The sequence below is a fragment of the Orycteropus afer genome, unplaced genomic scaffold, assembly GCF_000298275.1.
Source record: "Orycteropus afer afer isolate SDZICR_OR568_19922 unplaced genomic scaffold, OryAfe1.0 scaffold00032, whole genome shotgun sequence".
In the NCBI taxonomy this organism is placed as follows: domain Eukaryota; kingdom Metazoa; phylum Chordata; class Mammalia; order Tubulidentata; family Orycteropodidae; genus Orycteropus; species Orycteropus afer.
Genome location: NW_006921619.1, coordinates 9470640 through 9490853, shown reverse-complemented (window position 1 = coordinate 9490853; position 20214 = coordinate 9470640). Strand labels below are relative to the sequence as shown.

The 20214-nt window shown below is 42.8% G+C and overlaps 1 protein-coding gene across 1 annotated transcript in view; it reads left to right on the top strand.

The window, feature by feature from the left end:
* Window positions 1–6341: 6341 nt before the first annotated feature.
* The window catches only part of ETV5 (ETS variant transcription factor 5), a 79602-nt gene continuing 65729 nt past the window's right edge, over window positions 6342–20214 (top strand). Inside the window, exons 1-4 of the mRNA XM_007935971.2 lie at window positions 6342–6386; window positions 6516–6603; window positions 6732–6779; window positions 6873–6923. Of these exons, the coding sequence (XP_007934162.1) occupies window positions 6342–6386; window positions 6516–6603; window positions 6732–6779; window positions 6873–6923 (232 nt within the window). The remainder of the gene's footprint in view (window positions 6387–6515; window positions 6604–6731; window positions 6780–6872; window positions 6924–20214) is intronic.

The following is a 20214-nucleotide window of genomic DNA, read 5'->3' as shown; positions in this document are numbered from 1 at the left end:
AATCCAGGAGCCCTGGTGGCACAATGGTTAAAGCGCTCGGCTGCTAATCAGAGGTCTGCAGTTCTAACCCACCAGTTGCTCCTTGGGTATAGAATGTGGCAGTCTGCTTCTGTAAAGATGTATAGCCTTAGAAATCCTATGGGCAGTTCTATTCTATCCTATAGAGTCACTACAAGTTGGTATCAACTGGACGGCAGTGGGTTTGGTTTGGTGCTAAATCCCTACCCATAATCTTGTGTCTATGACAACTTTCATCCCTCAACTCCTCCCTTGCCCCAACTTAAAAAATACCAGTTGCCATCCAGTCAACTCTGAGTCATGGCAACCCCATGTGTGTCAGAGCAAAATGTGCTCCATAGGGTTTTCACAAGTAGATAACCAGGCCTTTCTTCTGAGTATCTCAGGATGGTTTCCAGCTCTCTAACATTTTGGTTAGGAGCTGAGTACACTAATCATTTGCCTCACCCAAGGACTCCAAGCCACATCAGCCACTGTTTATCGCTACTAAATCCAAAAACTTGCTATGATGCTGCCCAGGTCTCAGTGGAGCTTCCAAACTAAGATGGGTCAGGAAAAAGACCTGGCACTCTACTTAGGAAAATCAGCCAAAGGAAGTCCTACGGATTGCAACTGTTTGATTCTCCACCTATCACAAGGATGATAGAACTAGGCAGCATTTCTTTTGTTTTGTTGTACATGGGATCACCATGAGTCGGGGTGAACTGGAAGGCAATAAACAACAGCAATCCAAAAATACCCAACTTCTCCTCCCAAGTGGGAAGAGCTTTAGCTTGAGGCAAAGGTCACTAGAACCACACTTCAGGCATGAAGTGTGACCCTGTAGAGGAAGTCTCTGTGATTGATGTTCTATGGCTTATATGGTGAGGACACATGGTCCCTTGGCTGTGGGCCTTCCAGAGAGAGGGCTGGGATCTGAGAGACTTAAGTGAAGGGGTAAGAAAGCCTTCCTTGAGAAATAGATCAGAGAGTAGAAAGAGATGGGATAAGATAGGGGCAGAGTGGAGTGGATAAAGCTGGGGAGGAGGAAGATTTGGGAGCTAACTGGGCCCTTCCTCTAGCTGGAGAGATCTAAACCTCTGAATGAACAATTAAGGGATGTCAGAAACAAGCTGGGAGTGCAGCTGGACTAGGGTAAAACCTCCAGCCACCAAACAGAAATGATACTACCCAGGGAATGAAGAGCTGGGCTAAGGGGAAGCTTTACTGGCGCCAGGGTTGGAAGCAAAATGCTCAACTAGGAAATTAAATATCAAGAAATTTCCCGGTAAAAGTTAAAAGCACTTTTCCACCCTTCACTTCATGTCCATCCCAGTCTCTCCCAAGGTCAATAGCTCATCGCAGCTCAGCGCTGAGTCCAGGTGCTTTAAGTGCACTAAAGTTTTGTGGGTTATAAACCACAAAGCACCTACTGTGTGTAAGACAGTACAGAGACAAAAAAGGAGGTGGGCAATTATCTAAAAAAAAAAAAAAAAAAAAGCTTCCGCACTGCATTCCCCATGGGAATGGGAGAGGTAACTCCAGAGCTGGCTACCTGGGGGCTCCCTTTGCTAAGGGCTTGCTCCTAACAGTTGGCATTTTCCTCCGCAGGCACACGGGGTGAATGGGAGGGCACACCAACAGAAGGAGAACGGAAGAGCTCCCTTAGGAGCCTCCAGCGCTGCGGGAGAGGAGAGCGCCGCCCCACGGCCTTCACTGGAGTGGGTAGGGGGCGGAGGGGGGAGAGGATCGCTTGTTCGTTTCCTGGAACACTCTGTTAAGAATTTCAGCAATTGCAGTTAGTGCCCCATCGTTTGGCAAGCGGAGTTGCATCTCATCCTTCCCAGCTGCACGGGATCTAATTCGCAAAGGCACCATCTTGCATTCAACACTTAAATAGAAAACAAGGAGCCTGGGGAGGCAGGCAGGAGAGAACACGGGATTTGGCTGGGCCTTAGGCCTTGCCAATAAAATAGGAACTAAAATCTGTTTGTGTGCTCAGATTTTAAAGGAAGATACTGCTTATTCTTCCCCACTGGAAGCCTGTTTAAAAGAAATTAAGGCCTCTCTTAAAGGTAACTAAGATTAGAGAGCTCGGTTTCCGTTTTCTGTGTTTCTGTGGGCCGAACGCCCAGGTCGGTCAGTGAGTTTCCTTCTGGAATGACGAATTCCTCTCGCCTGAATTCTAAATGATAACTTTGCTTCGTGCTGCAGCTGCGAACGTCTGGAGCCAAGTGGCCCAATCCTGGCCATGGGTTGCTGGCGGGCAGAAGTAGGGGTAAGCGGGAATGGAGGTGAGCCGTGCCTCTGTGAAGAGCCGGAAAAACGACGAGTAGGAAACTAACGGCAGCTCTTCCCAGCCTCGGCCCCTTTAAGTGCTTCACTGACTCAGCTAAGCTTCCCCCTCAGGTCGCGTTTTTTATGAATGAAAAACGTCCTTACATTCATTATATAAACAAACCTGTGCTGATTGGACAATGGCCCCCGGTGCATAAATTATGTAAAGCGGAGCCCTGAGCGGGTGGGGAAGGACGCGCCGTTGGCCAATGGGGGCTGGAGTTGGTGGGACGGCTCGGCTGGATTTGCCTGCAGACAGGGTAAACAAGAGGTGATGGACAACCGCGGGAGCGGCCTCGGGCCAATGGGAACGTGGCTGTGCTAGGGCCGCGGGCCAATGGTGTCTGGCTGAGCAGGGGGCTGCTGGGGGCCGGGCCAGCGCTCCAGCCTGGTTGGCAGCTGCAGCGCAGAGTCCAGCCGCTGGTGCGCGGAGCGGTTCAGCGTTCCCGGAGCGGTTCGGCCCAGCCTTTCGCTTCGGCGCCCAGGCCCCGGTGCGCGCGTGCGTGAGCGCGCCTGCGCCGCCGGGACCGCTGCAAGGGGAGGAGAGCCGACGCCTCAGGTGAGGGGGCGTCGCAGGGGCAGGGGGCACTGAAAGAGGAGCCAGGAACAGGTCCGAAGGGTCCAGTTGAGGATAGTTCGCGGGCTGATTCATAGTGCTTCAAGTCGGGTGCACTTTACATCAGGGGTGAGCTCCCCAGGCTGATCTCCCCCTTTTCCCGTGGCCCGGTCCAGTTGGTTCAGTTCGGTTCCTGATAGGTGTAGGGCGGCTAACGGTTCTGGAGCTCGCCTAGAGCGGGTTTCCGCACGTCGCGGAAGAGGCCGGGCATGAGGTGCTGGGGTTCCTGGGTGGGGATGGGGGAGCGCGGAGTTGCAGGTTTACAGTCTGTAGATCTGAGAGCCCCGAGGGGACTTGGAGGCTCGCGAGAAGAGACGTTTCGTGAAGCTTTGCAGTTGGGAGGAGGGGATGGGAAGCCGCTCCAGGGGGAATATTTGCTAGGCGATGCCCACTGGAGCATCAGGAAGGGTTAAGTGACACGGGCATGTGCAGCCTGCGAGATTGGGGGTCGGCCAGGAACTTATGCAGGCCTTGCAAGTTTCAGGTTGTGCAAATTGAACACTCACTCTCCCCTCATTACCTCTCAGCGGACTTAGGGCGTCGGGCTGTGAAGCCACTCTCGAGAAATTGGGGAACATCACAGCATCGGCCTGAGGATGGTGGAAAAAATCCGGGAGGGGGAGGGCTGAGAGATGCTGGAGCCCAGAACTGGATTAGGGGTCTGGTTGCATTTCCGGAGGGGAGGGAACCTGGGGTGGGGGGACGACGGACACCGAACTCCTGATCGAAAGGGGGATGCCAAGAAGAGATGTTTGGTTTTATTTGGGGGTGGGGGGTAGCGCCGGCGCCGTACCTTGTTTTTATGAATGTGGGTGACTTTATGAATGAAGTGGGTTTGTTTGGTTGGTTCGCTGCTCCCTGCGGCTGTTTTTTTTTTTCCCCTTTCCCTTTTTTGTGAATGAAGCATTGAGCTTGCTTCCTAAATCGCTGGGGTGAGGGGCCTGCGACGGAGGCTGGGCGTGCGTTGGGTGTGGGGGCGGGGGCGCATCTGAAGGCGTTTTCATGCATGAGGAAGGCTGGGAATTGGGTGGAAGTGTGTCTTGTTTTGTGAATGGGGCCCCGCGCGAGGGATCCAGTTACAGCTTCTACCTGATGTGGCGGCCGCGGCTCGCTCTCCCATTCATAAAACAGGGCCCGCTGCGCATCGCGGGGGAGGGGCGCGATCGCGCTACGGGTCCGTGCGCGAGTTTTCCTAGGGGCACCAGCTGGGGTGGGGGGCATACAAAAGGAAGTAATTTAAACTCCGGGATGAACTCGTGCCTGCCTTACAGGATTTTTTTTTTTTTTTTTTTAGTTACACTTTGAACACAGTTTTTCCTAGACCTTGAATTCTTAAAGCGGTTTAAAAGATACCCGATGCTTCTTTTGGATTCGTTTATGGCCATTTCTTTATTTTTTATTGAAGATATCTTTGTTCTTCATGGTGATATATTTTGCAATATATATGAGACTCTGAAATCTCTCTCTCTCCTGTCTTCTATCCCCCAGCAGACATTTACAGAATTCTTAAGGCTACTATTTAATATGACTGATTTTTGAAGCCTAGGAAGAGTGGTTTTTGTGCCCCTCAACTCACTGCAGAGGTTGCTCCGATTTTGCTACGGGTTGGTGACATTTGAGAGAGAGGCTTTATTCTGAACGTTTTTAGCGCTGTTGGGAAGCCACGAAAGCAGGCTGGCGGGAGTGTTTTTCTAGGAAGTTACGAACTGTGTGCTATTTCACTCTTCTCTTTCACTTTGATTTTGACAGTATCTAATTACTTAGGCCAAAGTGCTGGGAGGCTAGCCGTGAAGGGTTTCCTTGTATCCTGCTCACTTTTGAAAAAATGATACGCTCCACACAGTGTGCAAAACAGTTACATGGAGTTGCCCACTGGGAAAAAGTTCCCTGTTAAAATTTATATACAAGTTAAACAAAAACCATTTTGTATTTCTTAGAGATTGGTGTGAGTGAAGTTAATGTTTTCCTCCATTTTGTTGATAAACTGCATTTTTATTTGGACAATAAAACAGTGTTCAGGAAGATGGTACCTTCCTAAAACTTGTCACATCATTTCTCCCAAGTTGACCCCCCAGATTCTCTTCCCAGCCCCAATGCTTGCCAGTGCTTAAATTAGTTTATTTATTTATTTTTTGGGGAGGAGGCATGTCTAAGAATATTGACTTCATTTTAAGAAACAAACCGAATTTTCTTTTTATGGATCTTTCATTCATATATTTATCTATCTATGTATCTATACATATATGAGAAACACCTGTGGTAGAGATGCATTTAGAATACATGCAGTGGAATTGAGTTTACTTTTTATCTATTACTTTTCAAAGATAATCTATTCTTTTAGAAGTTGGAGATATCAGATATCTCTGTAAGTTGCTACGGAAATACTATTGACATTACAGACACTACACCTGTGTTTGGACAGGTTTTAAATACTGAGTTGTGTGTTAAAATAAGTGTGCCTCTTATCAATATCTTCTGAAGTTATGTATAGTATTTTACCATTGACCTACAAAATACTTTTAGAAACACTATGTATGTCACATTCTTAATTGCCAATAATTTAGAATACTAAACCCAGTTTCTCTACTTCCTGTTACTATATTGTCAAGAATTTAATTATCTCTTTAAAAAATCCAAACACTATAAATACTGTGGAAACCTATAAGATTTGCTGTATTGAACAATCTTGAACTCGTCCTTTTATAATGAAAATAAACTTTTTCTTTTTTTTTAAGAGGGAAAGTAGCAAACCTCTATACACCTACCCCTTCACTTAGTGACTATCTTGTTATCTGATATTTTGCATTTATGTTAACAGAAAAAAAAAATACATCCAGCTGTTCTGCAAATTAGCAATGTATGTCTGGCAGTAACTGTATGAGGCAAGCATAATGCTGGCAGTGGTGGTTAAAGTTATGTGTCAACATGGCTGGACCATGATTCTTAGTGATTTGGCAGTTACATAAGGGTATAGTCATTCGCCATTTTGTGCTTTGATGTGGTCAACCTCCATTTTCACATAAAGTGAGTTTTTGCATAATGACCTTGCCTTTGGAACCTAACTATGTTGCTAAGTGAGTAGTGGGTATAATCATAATTGATCCAGAGAGAGAGGGAGGACATTAGTACATTGTGCACATTTGGTGCCATTAATCAAGCCTGGTGTTAGTCTATAAAGCTTACACTTTGGGTGGGCTTTAAGTACTTAAGAGAAAGGTAGGACTTTAGCATAGCCCTGAAAAAGGAGCATTATACAATTACTTTGTCTCTTCTCCATCCCCCTTAGTTAATAAAATCTTCCAAATTCATATTTACAGGAGGATCCTTTTCCCCCTAGAAACTACTCAATGCTGAAACCTTTCAAATTGATATTGGAGAACTTGGAAGCACCATGGATGCATTTTATGATCAGCAAGTCCCTTTTATGGTCCCGGGGGTAAGTTTATGTGGCTTCTGGTTTGTTTTGCCCCCTCTCTTCAAATATGAGTCTTCTTATTGGTTTAGTTATATGACCCCCTTTGGACCCTTTTATCACACTGGAGTCTTCACTGTTGGCTTCTTTCAGAAATCTCAATCAGAGGAATGTAGAGGTCGACCTGTGATTGACAGGAAGAGGAAGTTTTTGGACACAGATCTGGCTCATGATTCCGAAGGTAGTGAAGCTTTCTTCTTTTAATAGTGTGGGTTCCTCACAACGCTCCCAATATAAGCAGCATATAAGACTCTTTCTCCCTAGCAGAGAGATTTTCTTCATTTTGGTGTCTTCTGTTTTTAATTGCAGAGTTGTTTCAAGATCTCAGTCAACTTCAAGAAGCTTGGTTAGCTGAAGGCAAGTTTTTTAGCTGTCCTATTTTCCATATAAAAACATTTTACTGTGCTTTTAAATAAACTTAAAGGTCTAAAATAAAAATCTCTGTTGCAGCACAAGTTCCTGATGATGAACAATTTGTCCCAGATTTTCAGTCTGACAACTGTAAGTACCTATCAGGTCGTCGCACATCTGTTTTGAAATTGTCTGGTCTTGGATCATCCATATTCAGAATAATTTTTTTCAGCTATGGCCAGCAGATTTGGAATGCATTAAGTTTTTTCAGTAATTCAGAGTTAAAAACTTTTGTTTCATTCCCTATTGATATTTTTTATGAGTGCTTTTATTCCATTGTGTGGATAAGATTACTGAACATAATTCACCTTATATTTCTTTTTGCCTGAGAAGAATATTACAAGGAAGACTTCAAGCTTGAAGTCATAAATTAATTGGCATCACATGTCAGATGTTGGACTGAATGTCCATAAATCAGACATTGTTGTATAGCTTTTTTGTTTGTTTTATAAATTAAGTTCTGAATGTGAATCATGAATGTGACATGTTTCTTTTCTTTTAAAGGTGCAGAAAATAGTTAATGGAAGATTCCAGTTAATTGTGGTTTCACCCAACATATTACTGATTTTGTTTCTAAATTGACAAAGGGTCGTCACAGAGTGACTGATTTATTTACTCTTATTTTTAATGTAGTTGCTGTGACTTAAGCGTTCAGAGAAGAGTAAAAATATTTTCTTGAAATGCTCAGTTAAGTGCTCATTGCTTGAGATAACGGAAAGACGGTGGGGAGAATGAAAGATGGGTCTCCATACTGGCAGGAGCATGGCTAGATTTGCAGGGCTGCCCTCAACAGGTCTGGGAGCTTTTGTGGTCCAGGCAGAGCTATCAAGGACAAAGCTAGCTGATGAAATTTGAGCAGCACAGGCAGCTCTAGAGAGCATTAGTCACTGGTGAATGAGCGGGTTTAGGGGAGGCCTGGAGAAAATGCTGCCTCTCTTGAGAGTTGCATCATAGAGAAATTCATGTCTCTTAGTCATAGTTTATAATAGCAAGCACCTGAGCCAGGCAAGGATATGATTTCTCACTTTGCACCCAATAAATTCTTCCCAGCTTTGTTTTGTTTCTGAGGTATGTGTATGTGTGTGTGTATGTATGTATGTAAAATTCACTGGGAAAGAAGGTATTTTCAGGTCTAAATAAAAACTGGGTGTTCTAAATCATTAAATGAAAAAATGGAGGTTCCAACTAAACTAAACATTCTTTAATGATAGGCCTCATTTCCAAGGCACAGTGCCATGAGACTTTAAAAGGGAATAAACTGTAACTCATAGATGCCTGGTTACCTTAGCTTTGTCACAGCTTGCTGTAGAAGTTTTCTATAGGAAAGTAAACGCATGTTAATTATTGCCCTTTGATTGCCTTGGAGTGATTGGGAAGCTTGCCACTATAGGCTATATAAAGACAACCTAAATTGTGTGTGTGTGTGTGTTTGCAAGATGAAAGAGGATTTGTAATCTAGCTTTGTTCTGTGTTGACAATTTGGCCCAACCTTTCCATTTCTTGCTCAGAGCAGCATAAACTGTAGTCTGTGAGGTGGCTTTCTTGGCAGAGACTCTTTGAAATGCTTTTATGACACTTGTGTTTGTTTCTCTGTAGCCCAAAGAGTTAAAGGGGAGATGAGACAGCTGCATTCAAATTGGTTTCATGTGCCTGAAGCAAGGACACTTTCTTTAGAGAAAGATGTTGGCAAATAGGATTTATAGTTGGAGAAATATTAATCTGTAGAAATAGGCTAAAGTGTAGGAATCAATAAACGTGTTTTGGTTCCTTAGAAATAATTCCTGCTCACTGAATGGCATATGTTCAGTTGTTTAATCTAAAAAGAAAAAAAACCCCCCACACACACCAAACTCACTGCCATCAGTCTATTCCAACTCATTGAGACCCTCTAGGGCAGAGCAAACCTCCCCATAGAGTTTCCAAGGCTGTAAATCTTTAAGGAAGTAGACGGTCACATCTTTCTACCACAGAACAGCTAGTGGGTTTGAACTGATGACGTTTCAGTTAGCAGTTACCTTTTCGGTTAGCTTTTACCGTTGTGCCACTTTAGGAGATGTTGCTGCTTTCTTAGTATGATGTGTTTTTAACTTTGTTTACGCTTTGCTTTAACTTCTTGAGGTTGCGTTTACCTGTATTTTAAGGATAAAACAGATAGTTGAGGAATCTAGAAACACCTTTTAATAATAATTTTCTCCTCTCAGACTCTGATGCCTGGAGGTGGAGCTTAGAGAAGGAACAGTTCAAATAGGTAGACTTGCTTAAATGTTAGGCAGAAACACAAATGGGAGGTGGTATATCCTTGAGCCATTAGTTCTTGCTACTATAGCTTGACTGCAGTTCAGACTGACATGCAGAAGCACAGAGCTGGCAGAGCCCAGTGCTGGACGGCAGACTTACTTATCTGTGAGTGCATTTCACAGCATTGTATTGAGATCAGCTTCCATTCCAGTCATCTTCTGGAAGAGCCCATGATTACTCCAGGGGAGGGGAACTCATTCAAACTTAATGAAGCCTTATGAATTTTTTTGAATCACACAAGCAACGAACTAAAACCAAACTTCCATTTACTGGGTGAAGCAAACCTTTTTCCTAAACTCTGTTGGTTCTGTAATCTCAGCAGCAGAAACATTTTATTTTGAAAATTTTTATTGTGAGTTGGGTGAAGGTGTACAGAGCAAATTACTTTTCATTCAGTAGTTCATACATGTTTTGTTTCATGACATTGACTACAGTTCCCCACAATTGTAACAGCTCTCTTCCCACTTCCTCCCTATAGTAACCTCTTCCCATGTCCTTTCCTGTGCAGTCTTGCCCCCTGAGCTAGCTAGCTGTGCAAATATTGCTCTTCTCCCATGATTGATTGTTCTAAGGAGTGTGTTGATTGATTGTTCTAAGGAGTGTGTCTACTTGATGTAAAAGGTCATGCAATATGCCTGTTACTTGGCTGAAAGCCACGAGAGTGAGAACAATTCCAGAACTAAAGGGTAGCTAGGGGCAATAGTTTTGGGGGTCTCACCAGGCTCTATTGGACCAATAAACCCAGTCTTTTTTAAGATTTTTAGTTTTGTTCCACATTGTTCTCCCACTCAGCAGAAACATTTTAAAACAAATGTTGTTCTGTCCTCTTGTGGGTAGTAGTCCACCTTTCCTATTAACAATGATTGGATTGATTTTCTTATCTTTTTGGGGGTGTTTGTATGAGACAGAGAAATACTAAGTAGTGTGGGAAATCATTTTTATTTTGGAATGGCAGTGGTTTGAAGATTATGGCTTACTGTTTTTATAAACTATAGTTCAACTTCTAAAGAGATTAAGTTTTCTAGATTTATGTTTCCTACCCCTAAATATCCATCCATCCTAAGTATGCTTTGAATAAATGAGATCATTGTACTTATAAATCCTTATAGATGTGTCCAGCTTACTTCTAGCTGTATAGTTTTCACCTCTGCCTCAGAAATGTAGACATTAAATGGAGACATGATTGTAGGTTTCCCCTCCTGGAAACTTTGAGGTTAAATTCAAAGGATTAAAAAGAATTGCCTATAGAACATATGACTGGGAAAGATCTGCCTTTGGTCATGTTGTCAGAAGGGACCAATCCCTAAAGAAGAACATCATGCTTGGTAAACTAGAAGGTCATTGAAAAAGGAGAAGACCCTCAGTGAGATGGATTGACACAACGATGGGCTCAAACATTGCAAATATTGGGGGATGGTGCAGGGCCGGGCAGTGTTCTGTTGTACATGGGGTCGCTATCAGTTGGAGCTGACCTGATGGCATCTAACAGCAACATAGACCTTAGGAGGTCTAACAATGCCCCCCATTGTCCTTGGTTCTGAGAAGTAACCTTGGAGATCCCATATTGTTGGAGCTGGAAATCCCTTTTAGAGACATCTTAACCAACCCCTTCATTTTATAGAAGGGAATATAAAGTCAGAGAGTTGGAGGGGTTTGGGGCCAGGAGGGAGAGGTTAAGTAAAAGGCTGGTGGTGGGGGGAATGGTATCCTTAAAGAAGCCCTCACACAGCTGCAGAGCCAGGGGGTACTGGCATTTCAGGACATTAAGGGTTGTCCCTCATTATTGCAAATACCTAGAGACAGCCCTTGGGAAAGCTTTAGGGAGACTGTTGACTGGCCAGGCCAGCACCTAAGATCTCTTCTGGCTATGATTCTGAGGAATTTATTAAACTTAATGTTTCAAGGGTTTCTATCTAAGATTTGAAACAGAGAAATAAAATTATAAAAACTGGCATGTTTCTTAGAAGACAGTAGTGTATATACTGTATATTATAAATATGTATGTGTCTGTATCTAGCTAAATAGGTATATTGACACATGGAGCTACCAAACTAGGGAATCTGGGTCAGCATATAGATGTATACACATCTTTACTACACGTTTTCACGGAATTAACTCCAGATCAAGGCCATGGACGAGATCAGAACTCAAAGTGCTTTGACTTGGGGAGAAGTTGGTATTATATTCATTTTTCTGGACTGCTCGGGTACTTCAGGATACTGCTAGACGTATTAGAAAAATACAGTTTATTTCTGACACACATACATATATTATTTGTTTCACTTGTGGTATTGTGAATGCTTACCTGTCAGCATTTTGAATAACTAAGTTATTTTCTGCTGAGGAGAAGGCATGATAAAAATCCTATTTTAAAAACCATGGCTCCCATATGAAATAAAATTTAAGGAATTGTTATAAAACCCAAATGACCTTTTTCTTTTGAAGTGTTCTTTTTAGATCTGTGTTTCAAAAAGAGTAGAATGACTAGAGGAAATATGTGTAGATTTCCTAAGAACTGGCCTAATTGATAGAATCAGCTTTTCTTAAATACACTGCAGTAGGTGGCTGGGAAAACAGGATGAAATGTTACTACAACCCTTGATACACATTGATCATAATCTTGTTTCATTATGAGATTATTCAGCTGGATTTAAATACAAAACAAAACACATTTGCCACTTATATAGTAGAGGCAACTCCTTCCTTTTGGAGAAAACAGATAACCCACTGCCCTAGAGCCAAGCAACCATATAGGACAGAGTAGAACTGCCCCATAGGGTTCCAAGGCAGTAAATCTTTACAGAAGCAATGGTCTCATGCTTCTCTCAGGGAGCAGCTGGTGAGTTCGAACTGCTGATGTTTTGGTTAGCAGCTGAATGCTTTCACCATGGCGCCACCAGAGCTCCTTCCTTTTGGAGAGAGCCCTTCATTTTGGCCTCAGACTTGGTGTACCAAATCTCCACGTTTACTTGCTCTGGTTTTGGGGCCATTTCTGCTTGAAAGGCCCTCCCTCAGGTATTTTTGTTTTAGGAAAATAAGAAAACTATAGGTACTTTAAGAGGCTTGGGAAAATCAAGGATAGCAGTAAGTCATTCTTTTCAAGAGCCAGTAGTTCTGAAGGTAGGGGGAAATGAGGAAGAAGAGGATGCTGAAGAAAAGCATGAGGAAACATGGAGGGGGAGGGGTTATTTGACCTCAGGTTTACAGTGCTGCTTTCAAAGCCTTTGTTAGCTAGTCCACTCCCTTATCTCTGAGAGGATGCTAAAGGATTTGAAACCCTTCCTGTTTTGAAAGCATCTAGAATCCTTATACCCAGGACTCCAAAGAACCCAAGACTTAGAGTTGCCATATATCCAAGAGCCATATGTTTAACAAAATCTGTTTTCACATAACTTTTATTTCAGTTGGGCTTATTAAAAGCAATGAGTTTTCTTTTACCCTTCTAGTCTCTTTGCTCTTAGTCCTCTAATGAAACCCAGCAGCCTTTCCTGTCCTTTGTGTTTGGTAAGAGGGGCTTGGGATGGAGGGTTACACATCTGTGTCTGCTGGGCAGATCACTTAACGTGGGTGCCAGAAATAACAAAATCCTGGCATCAATCAAGAAATGACCATTTATCCCCTGCTCTTCAGGGTCCTTCAATTTTACAAGATTAAGAGATGGATAGCATGAAAAAGCCAAGAATTTATGCTATCTGCTTTTTCTCCCATCTAGTAGTATTGTTTTAATTGCAATCCCAGAAACAGTCTTACAGCTAGGGGGTTGGGGTATATGATTTGCTGCTGAGAGACTGTTCCCTCTACTAATTTCTTGGGTTTTAATGGTGGTAAACTACATCCAGGCTCAAAGGCTGACAGCCCCCTCGCGGGCGTATGGCTGCCCTTGAGGCAGCTTGGGCCCCATCTGTGCCCTGGCACAGTGCTTCTCCACTTGGAATCCAAGGAGCTCAGAGTCTTGTCATGTTGCAGCTCCCAGCTCTTGGACAAATGCCAGCCATGCTGATGCCAGTACCGGATTAGGTTGCTTTTTTAAAAATTCATTTTGTGAACTCATCAAGCTCATTTGACAGAGGCTTTGGTCGTCAGTTCCTATCACTGTCCTAGTCTTCTAAGACACTCAGCTTAAAGGAGGGACATGATATGGTACTAGGTTGTGTGGGTGTGGGTATAAAAGTGTAACCATAATGTAAGTGCACCTTGGGGCCCGGTAAGTAGATGACAGTGGACTCAGCAACTCAGATGTTAAAGGGAAAAGAGCCACCACATAAAAAGGCCTGCCATGGCAAATAAAGGAGGCTCCCCTGCCCAGAAGGAGGAAGCATCTAGGAGAAAATGACAGCAGAGGGTGCAAGCTTGTGGGGAGCCTGCTAAGATCTAGCTGTGGAAATGCCAGAAGTTTGAGGCTTATCTGCAGAATAGCCAACGCATGGACTGGGGATGCTGTGGTCAGAAAGGTGGGAGAGAAATGCTTCCAGTGGCATCATCTGAGGTCACTGGAGGGTTGGGGGTGGGACAAGGGTAGTGACAAATAAACATAAGACATTGAAAACATCCAACTATGTTATGAAAACAGACAACTCATGAGCTAAAATTTATCTTCTAGGTTGAATTTTCATAAAATAGTATGCTTTTCCTTGAAATAGTCTAGTTGTCAGACCAGCTCCTTCAGATCTCCCCCAGGATGATTACTGAAGCTTTGAAAAAAATCTCTGAGGTACCAAACCAGTTTTTAACTTTGTGCTCTGCGATGTCCTTTGAGTAGATTTCACTTTCCAACCTCAGATCCCTACACCTTCCCATTTGATGTGTCACAGGCTTTGCGGGGAGAGTATTATAAACCCTCTAGGAAGCTCTGGTGGCATAGTGCCTAGGGCATTTGACTGCTTACCGGAAGGCTGGCAGTTCAGACCCACTAGCCACTCATCGGAAGGAAAGTTGGGCAATACTTCGGTAGTGATATGGCCTCGGAAACCCAAGGAGGGGTTGCTATGAATCAGATCCGACTCCATGGCAGTGTGGCAGTGTGTTTGGTTTGGTAGGACAGATCCCAAGCAGGTAGATTCGTGGAACTTTATAATAGGTAGCTTGTCCTCTTCCCCTGTTGCAGGCAGAGAACAGTGCCTCCAGATCCCCCTCTCCTGGGGAAGAAGTTGGGAGGCTGGGGTGGCTGGCTTCTATAGAGAGGTATACAAAATGCAGACTGTGATCAGGGGCGAGGAGGAATACCAGTGAAGTCTCACTCTGTTGGTAATAACAGATTCTGAAGACAGCAGCATGAGATAGTTTTTCTGTTTGCCTGCCTCCTCTTGCCAGAGGGCACTTCAGACCTCACTTCTAGCTGACTTTGCACACCCTTGCAAATTTCAGCAAGGGTCTTGTCCAGATAAATCCTAGAGAGGGCGCAGAGCAGGCCGCCACCCCTGCAGTGTCTGAATTTCTTACATAAACACAACCTACTGGGCGAGCAAGCGTCCCTGCAGCGACAGCTGGGCTCTGTTATGTCTGCCCCAGGGAGCTGAGCTGTAGATTCCCCCTCTTGCCTGAATGGAGCATTCCAAATTGGTTGTGAATGGAGGGCGGGGCACGCTTGCAGACTTTTTCAATGAATAACCAGACCCCATTGTACAGCCTCTGGAAAAACAACCAACTCAAACAACACAGGGACTGTTAGAAATATGCTGTGATTGGCAGCTTGGAGAGCCTCCAAAATTAGTTTCCTTTGGCTTCCCTGCTGCTCAATGTCCTCCAAGCCTGGGCTTAATAGGGTTCGGAGTTTTTCTTCTAAGTGGTGATTTTAACCCTCAAACTGCCAAGCAGATGGCCTGGACTTGTGGAGAAGGGCTGCCATTGACCAATGAGGCCAGCATGGAAGTCCACCTCCCCTATCTTTCTCTCCCTTTTTAAACTTGTAGCTGTCTAAAGGGAGTGCTACTAGAGGAGAGGGTGGTTTAGCTTCTCTTGGAGAGAAAGGTGTTAGGACTTGATCTGAGCGTATTGCTCTCTTTATCTCCTGTTTCCCATGGGGTTCTGGCTTTAGCTCCCCTTGCAGATTTGGGCCTGCTCTGCTACTCTGACTTCCAGTCTTTACTCCAGGCCCAGAGATCTCAGGGATTTGCCTACCGCAGTGGAGATATTTCTTAGATTTACATTTAACCTGGGGGTGACAGAGCTGTCTTTTCCCTTCTTTGGCCTTCTGTCTCTTGTTTAATTTTCCCACTGTGGTCAAATAATTGTTATTTAAAAATGATGCTTCCCAAACTGGTCCGCTGCTATGGTGGAGCTTCAGTTTGGGTGTGTAACCCTTTCACTGGCCACTGATCAGATACTTAGCATGGAGTGATCATCCCAGATGTACCAGAAAGAATACAGCTTCTGAGTAACCTCAAAACCAGAGTGACCTCTACCCCAGAACTAGGCCAGGTTTTAAGAGTTCACATGTAACACCGACCCTAAACATTCCCAAACATCCTTGCTAACAGATCACATACAACCCCCCTGAATGTGTACATGGGCTGGACCAGGGTGATGTGTACAAAAAAAAAAAAAAAAAAAAAAAAAAACTCACTGCCATGGAGTTGATTCTGACTCATAATGATCCCCACTGGGTTTCCAAAGCTGGAAATCTTTACGGAAGTAGATTGCTCCCATCTTCCTTCCACAGAGCAGCTGGTGAATTTGAACTGCTGGATTTGATAACGTAGGTTTGATCTGGTGGATTTGGTAAGGCAGCCAAGTGCCACTATGCCACCAGAGCTTCTTGGGGTTGTGTATGATATGTATAAAAAAAGGCAAATCAGTTCCAAAAGAAAACCTAATAGTAATGACCCAGTGCAGTTTCCTCCCTTGTGATTTTTAAGAGCTCCTTTTAGTTGCTGGTCCTTATCCTCACCACCATAATGAAGTTGTTTGCATTTGTTTCTTGCCGAAAGGATTTTTTTTTTTCCTGAAATATTTTTCTCGCTGTAAATAGGTCTTCAGCCAAGAATGTCTTCTCATCCCTATTAAAAAATGAACAGGCCTGGGCAGATTGTCCTTTTGTGAGAGAGTTGGAAACCTCTGAGGAGGTAACCCTAGATATCAGCTGTGTAAGAGGATGCTGATATTGCTGCATCTCCAGTGGGGCCGAGGAGGACTTAAGCTTACATAAACACTTTTCAGCTGAGTGCCTGGAAATGCTTTGTAATTGCCTGAAAGGGCACTTAATGAAGGTCTTTTATACTTTTCCCATAGAAAAGGTGAATAGAAGAAGGAGGGGTGTCTATTCCACATGGTCACCCAGAGTAAAGACCAGATCCTAGAATGCCTGTCCCAAGTTTCCTAATCTAAATTTTAATAGGGAATAGTTTAGTGGTGACTTAACCATGCTGGACAATATCTTGAGTTAGACAGTTTTTGCCCCTCCAACTCCCTTTTCCTCTTCTCCCAGCCATGGAATCTCATTTCTTGAGGAATAAGGAGAAAACAGAGTAGAGTTTTGATGTATTAGTATTTTGATGAACATTAAACTTAGTCCTTGAGTCCTAATTTGCCTTCCTGTTGAAACAGAAAGCAAGCAATTTCTCTTAGGCTGTATAGCCCGCCATTGAGTGGATTGCACCTCATAGAGACACTGTAGGACAAAATAGAACTGCCTCATAAGGGTTTCCAAAGCTTTACAGAAGCAGACTGCCTCATCTTTCTTCAGGGAGCAGCTGGTGGGTTTGACCCACCAGCCTTTTGGTTAGCAGCCCGATGGCTTTAACCACAGTACCACTAGAGCTCCTCTTAGGCTCTAAGTGTTTCATTATCTTGTCTTTATATCTGCCTTTGCCATAGCACCCTGCTCTGCACATTGTGAATACTTGGCAGACACTTGGTGAATGAATCGTGAATACTACGACCTTCTCTATTATGTTACCTTCCTAACCTGTCTTTCAACAGTCCCCAGCACCAACCTCTAGCTGTTAGCAAATAACTCAGAATAGGGTCTGAAAACCTGACTCCTGAGAGTCCTTGGTACGACCTCAAGAGATAAACAACAAAACTAGTTAGGGCTGTTTCTCATTTTCTGTTTCTCTTTTTAAACACATGTACTAGCCAAATCTTCCTTGGCTGCATTTAGACTTGGTGAATCTAATGCTATGTTTCCCAGTAAGACTGCATGTGCTGGAGAACAAGTCACAGTTTAGGCGCCCTTGACGCACTTGCTGAGTTTCTGCTTTTAGGAGAAGTGGGGCTATAGATAGAAGAGAATGGCTCTGGTGAGAGAAGCTGATTTCTCTAGGTTTGGATTTTCTCCTGTCAGATTTTAAGGATGAATTTTAAATTTGAAGTTGAAGATAAAAATTTTCCACAATACTGAAATCCTACTTCAAGAATCTTAACACTTCACTTTAATGCCAGTTTCGATGAGAATTCTATAAATTGAAAGTGAATTATAGGAGGAATATTAAAGCTCAGAAGTTTAGTTTTGCATTTTTTCCCTTTTAGGAAAAATGCCCTTTTTTTTTTTCCTTTTTCTTAATGTGTGTGCCACTGAGCAGTCCTTCAAGGTAAAATCTATTTATTTTTTTTAATTCATTTCATTAAAATAATTCATGTACAGTGAAATACACAAAACTAAAGTGACATGGGTCAGTGTTTTTTTTTTGTTTTGTTTTGTTTCGCAGTGTTCCCTTCCCTCCCCTCCACCCCTGGTAACCAACAAAGAAAGTTTCCTTCCATATATACATCTTTCCTTGACCCTCAACAACAATGAACTAGTACTATATTTGTCCTTCTGTGACTGACTTATTTTACTCAGCATAAAGTCCTCCAAGTTCATCCATGTTATGCAATGTTTTGCAGACTCTGCATTATTCTTTAGTGCCATGTAGCATTCCATTGTGTATATGTACCATAGTTTGGTCATCCACTTTTCCACTGATGGGCACGAAGGTTGTTCCCATCTTTTTGCTATTGCAAATAGTTCTGCGATGAACATGAGTGTGCATATATTTGTTTTATCCTGGCTCTCACCTCTCTAGAATATATACCTAGTAATGGGATTGCTGGATCAAATGGTATCTTCAATTCCAGCTTTATAAGGAATCGCCATATTGCTTTCCATAATGGTTGTATCACTTCACTGTCCTACCAGCAGTGTATGAGAATCCCAATCTCTCCACATCCCTGTCGGCGTTTATTATTTTCTGTCTTGTTGAACCTTGCCATCAGTGCTGGGATGAGATGGTATCTCGTTGTTTGGATTTACATCTCTCTGATGGCCAGTGATTGTGAGCATCTCTTCATGTATTAGCTAGCCACCTGAATATCCTCCTTGGTGAAGTGTCTATTCATGTCTTCTGCCTATTTTTCATTTCAATTGTTAATTCCTTTGATGCATTGGAGTTTTCTATAAATCTTAGAGATAAGTCCCTTGCCAGATACGTAATTATTGGCAAATATGAATTTGTTGCTGTCATTTTTGTTATGTGCTTTTTCATGGTGTCGATTTCTTTGTTCCATATAATTTTCTATGCTGAGCTCGTTTTGTTTATGAATCGTGTTACCACTTCTTCATTGCTATTGTTTTAGTATTTGCTGAATATTTATGCTGGTCCTCTTTTTTATTTTGATATGAAGGTTTATCATTTTGCTTTGAGGTTACCCTGTGATTTATATTTTTCTTCCCAAGTTTAGAACAGTCCGTTCTATCTTGTAGTTGTCTTGACTTCCCTATCATCTAGGAGTTCTGTAATGACACAGATTTTTCCCTCTTTTTGGTTTGTAGTTGTCCTCATTTGTCAATTGATGTGTCTGGTTCCCTGTTTACAATCTTGTAGGCTTATTTACCTTGGATACTTCTATAGTTGGGTTGGTTTCTGGGTTATATTATCATGTGTGTTAATAGTCAGTTGTTGGCTGTTGTTGCTTCCCTGTCCAAAGGGCTCCCTTTAGCATCTCTTGTAAGGTTGGTCTGGTTTTAACAAATTCCCTTAATTTCTGCTTGTCTGGAAATGTCCTAATTTTACCATCTTATTTGAGGCACAGTTTCGCTGGGTACATGATTCTTGGTTGGAAATTTTTCTCTTTCAGGGTTTTATATATACCATACCATTGTCTTCTCGCCTGCATGGTTTCTGCCAAGAAATCTGAGCTTAGTCTTATTGGTTGCCCCTTGTAGGTAACTTTTCATTTTTCCCATGTGGCTCTTGTGATTGGTTCTTTGTCTTTGGTTTTGGTGAGTTTGATGACATGTCTGGGTGATTTTCTTTTGGAGTCTAGCCTGTTTGGGGTTTGTTGGACTTCCTGGATGGCTATGTTCTAATCTTTCATCATATTAGGAAAATTCTCTGTGAACAAATCTTTGACAATTTTCTCTGTGGTTTTATTTGTCTCTTCCTGTTCTCGACTTCCGATTACACGTAGGTTATTCCTTTTGATGGTATCCTACACGAACCTTAGGCTTTCTTCATTTCGTTTTGATCTTTTTTCTGATTTGCCCTTTCCAAAGAAGTGTTCAGGTATTTGCCTTCAATCTCACTAATTCTGTCTTCCATTGATTCAGTTCTTCTCCTTTGCCAATTTAATGTCTTCTCTATTTCTGAATATTTAGTATTAATCTTCTAGATTTCTGTATGTAGATTTTGTATCTTTTCTGATTTTTCATTTATTTTATCATTTTGCTTTTGTGTTGTCTTTTGAAATTGTTCTAGGGTTTTCTCTGTATTTCCCTTGATCTGTCTCTCAATTTGTTGAAGATATTTAAATATAATTATTTTGCATTCCTTGTCAGGGAGTTCCAGTGCTGCCTCTTCTTCAGGGATGTGTTTTGGAACTGTATCCTGGTCCCTTGTTTCTCCTGCTTTATCTTGCTTCTTTGTGTGGATTGTGATACTCTGTTGTCTCTGAGGCATTGTGGCATTTTTTTGTTTATATTTAATCGGTGATTGTATGTTGGAGTGACTTTGCCATGATTATCTTTGTTTTGTTTGTATGTTATCTACGCAAGCAGGGTACTGTGCTGTGTTCCTCTTTTCACTAGTTGACAGCACTTATATAGTCACTGCCTGTCTCCTTTCCTGTTGTCAGTCTCTCGTATGTCCCTGCCAACCTTGGCAAACAG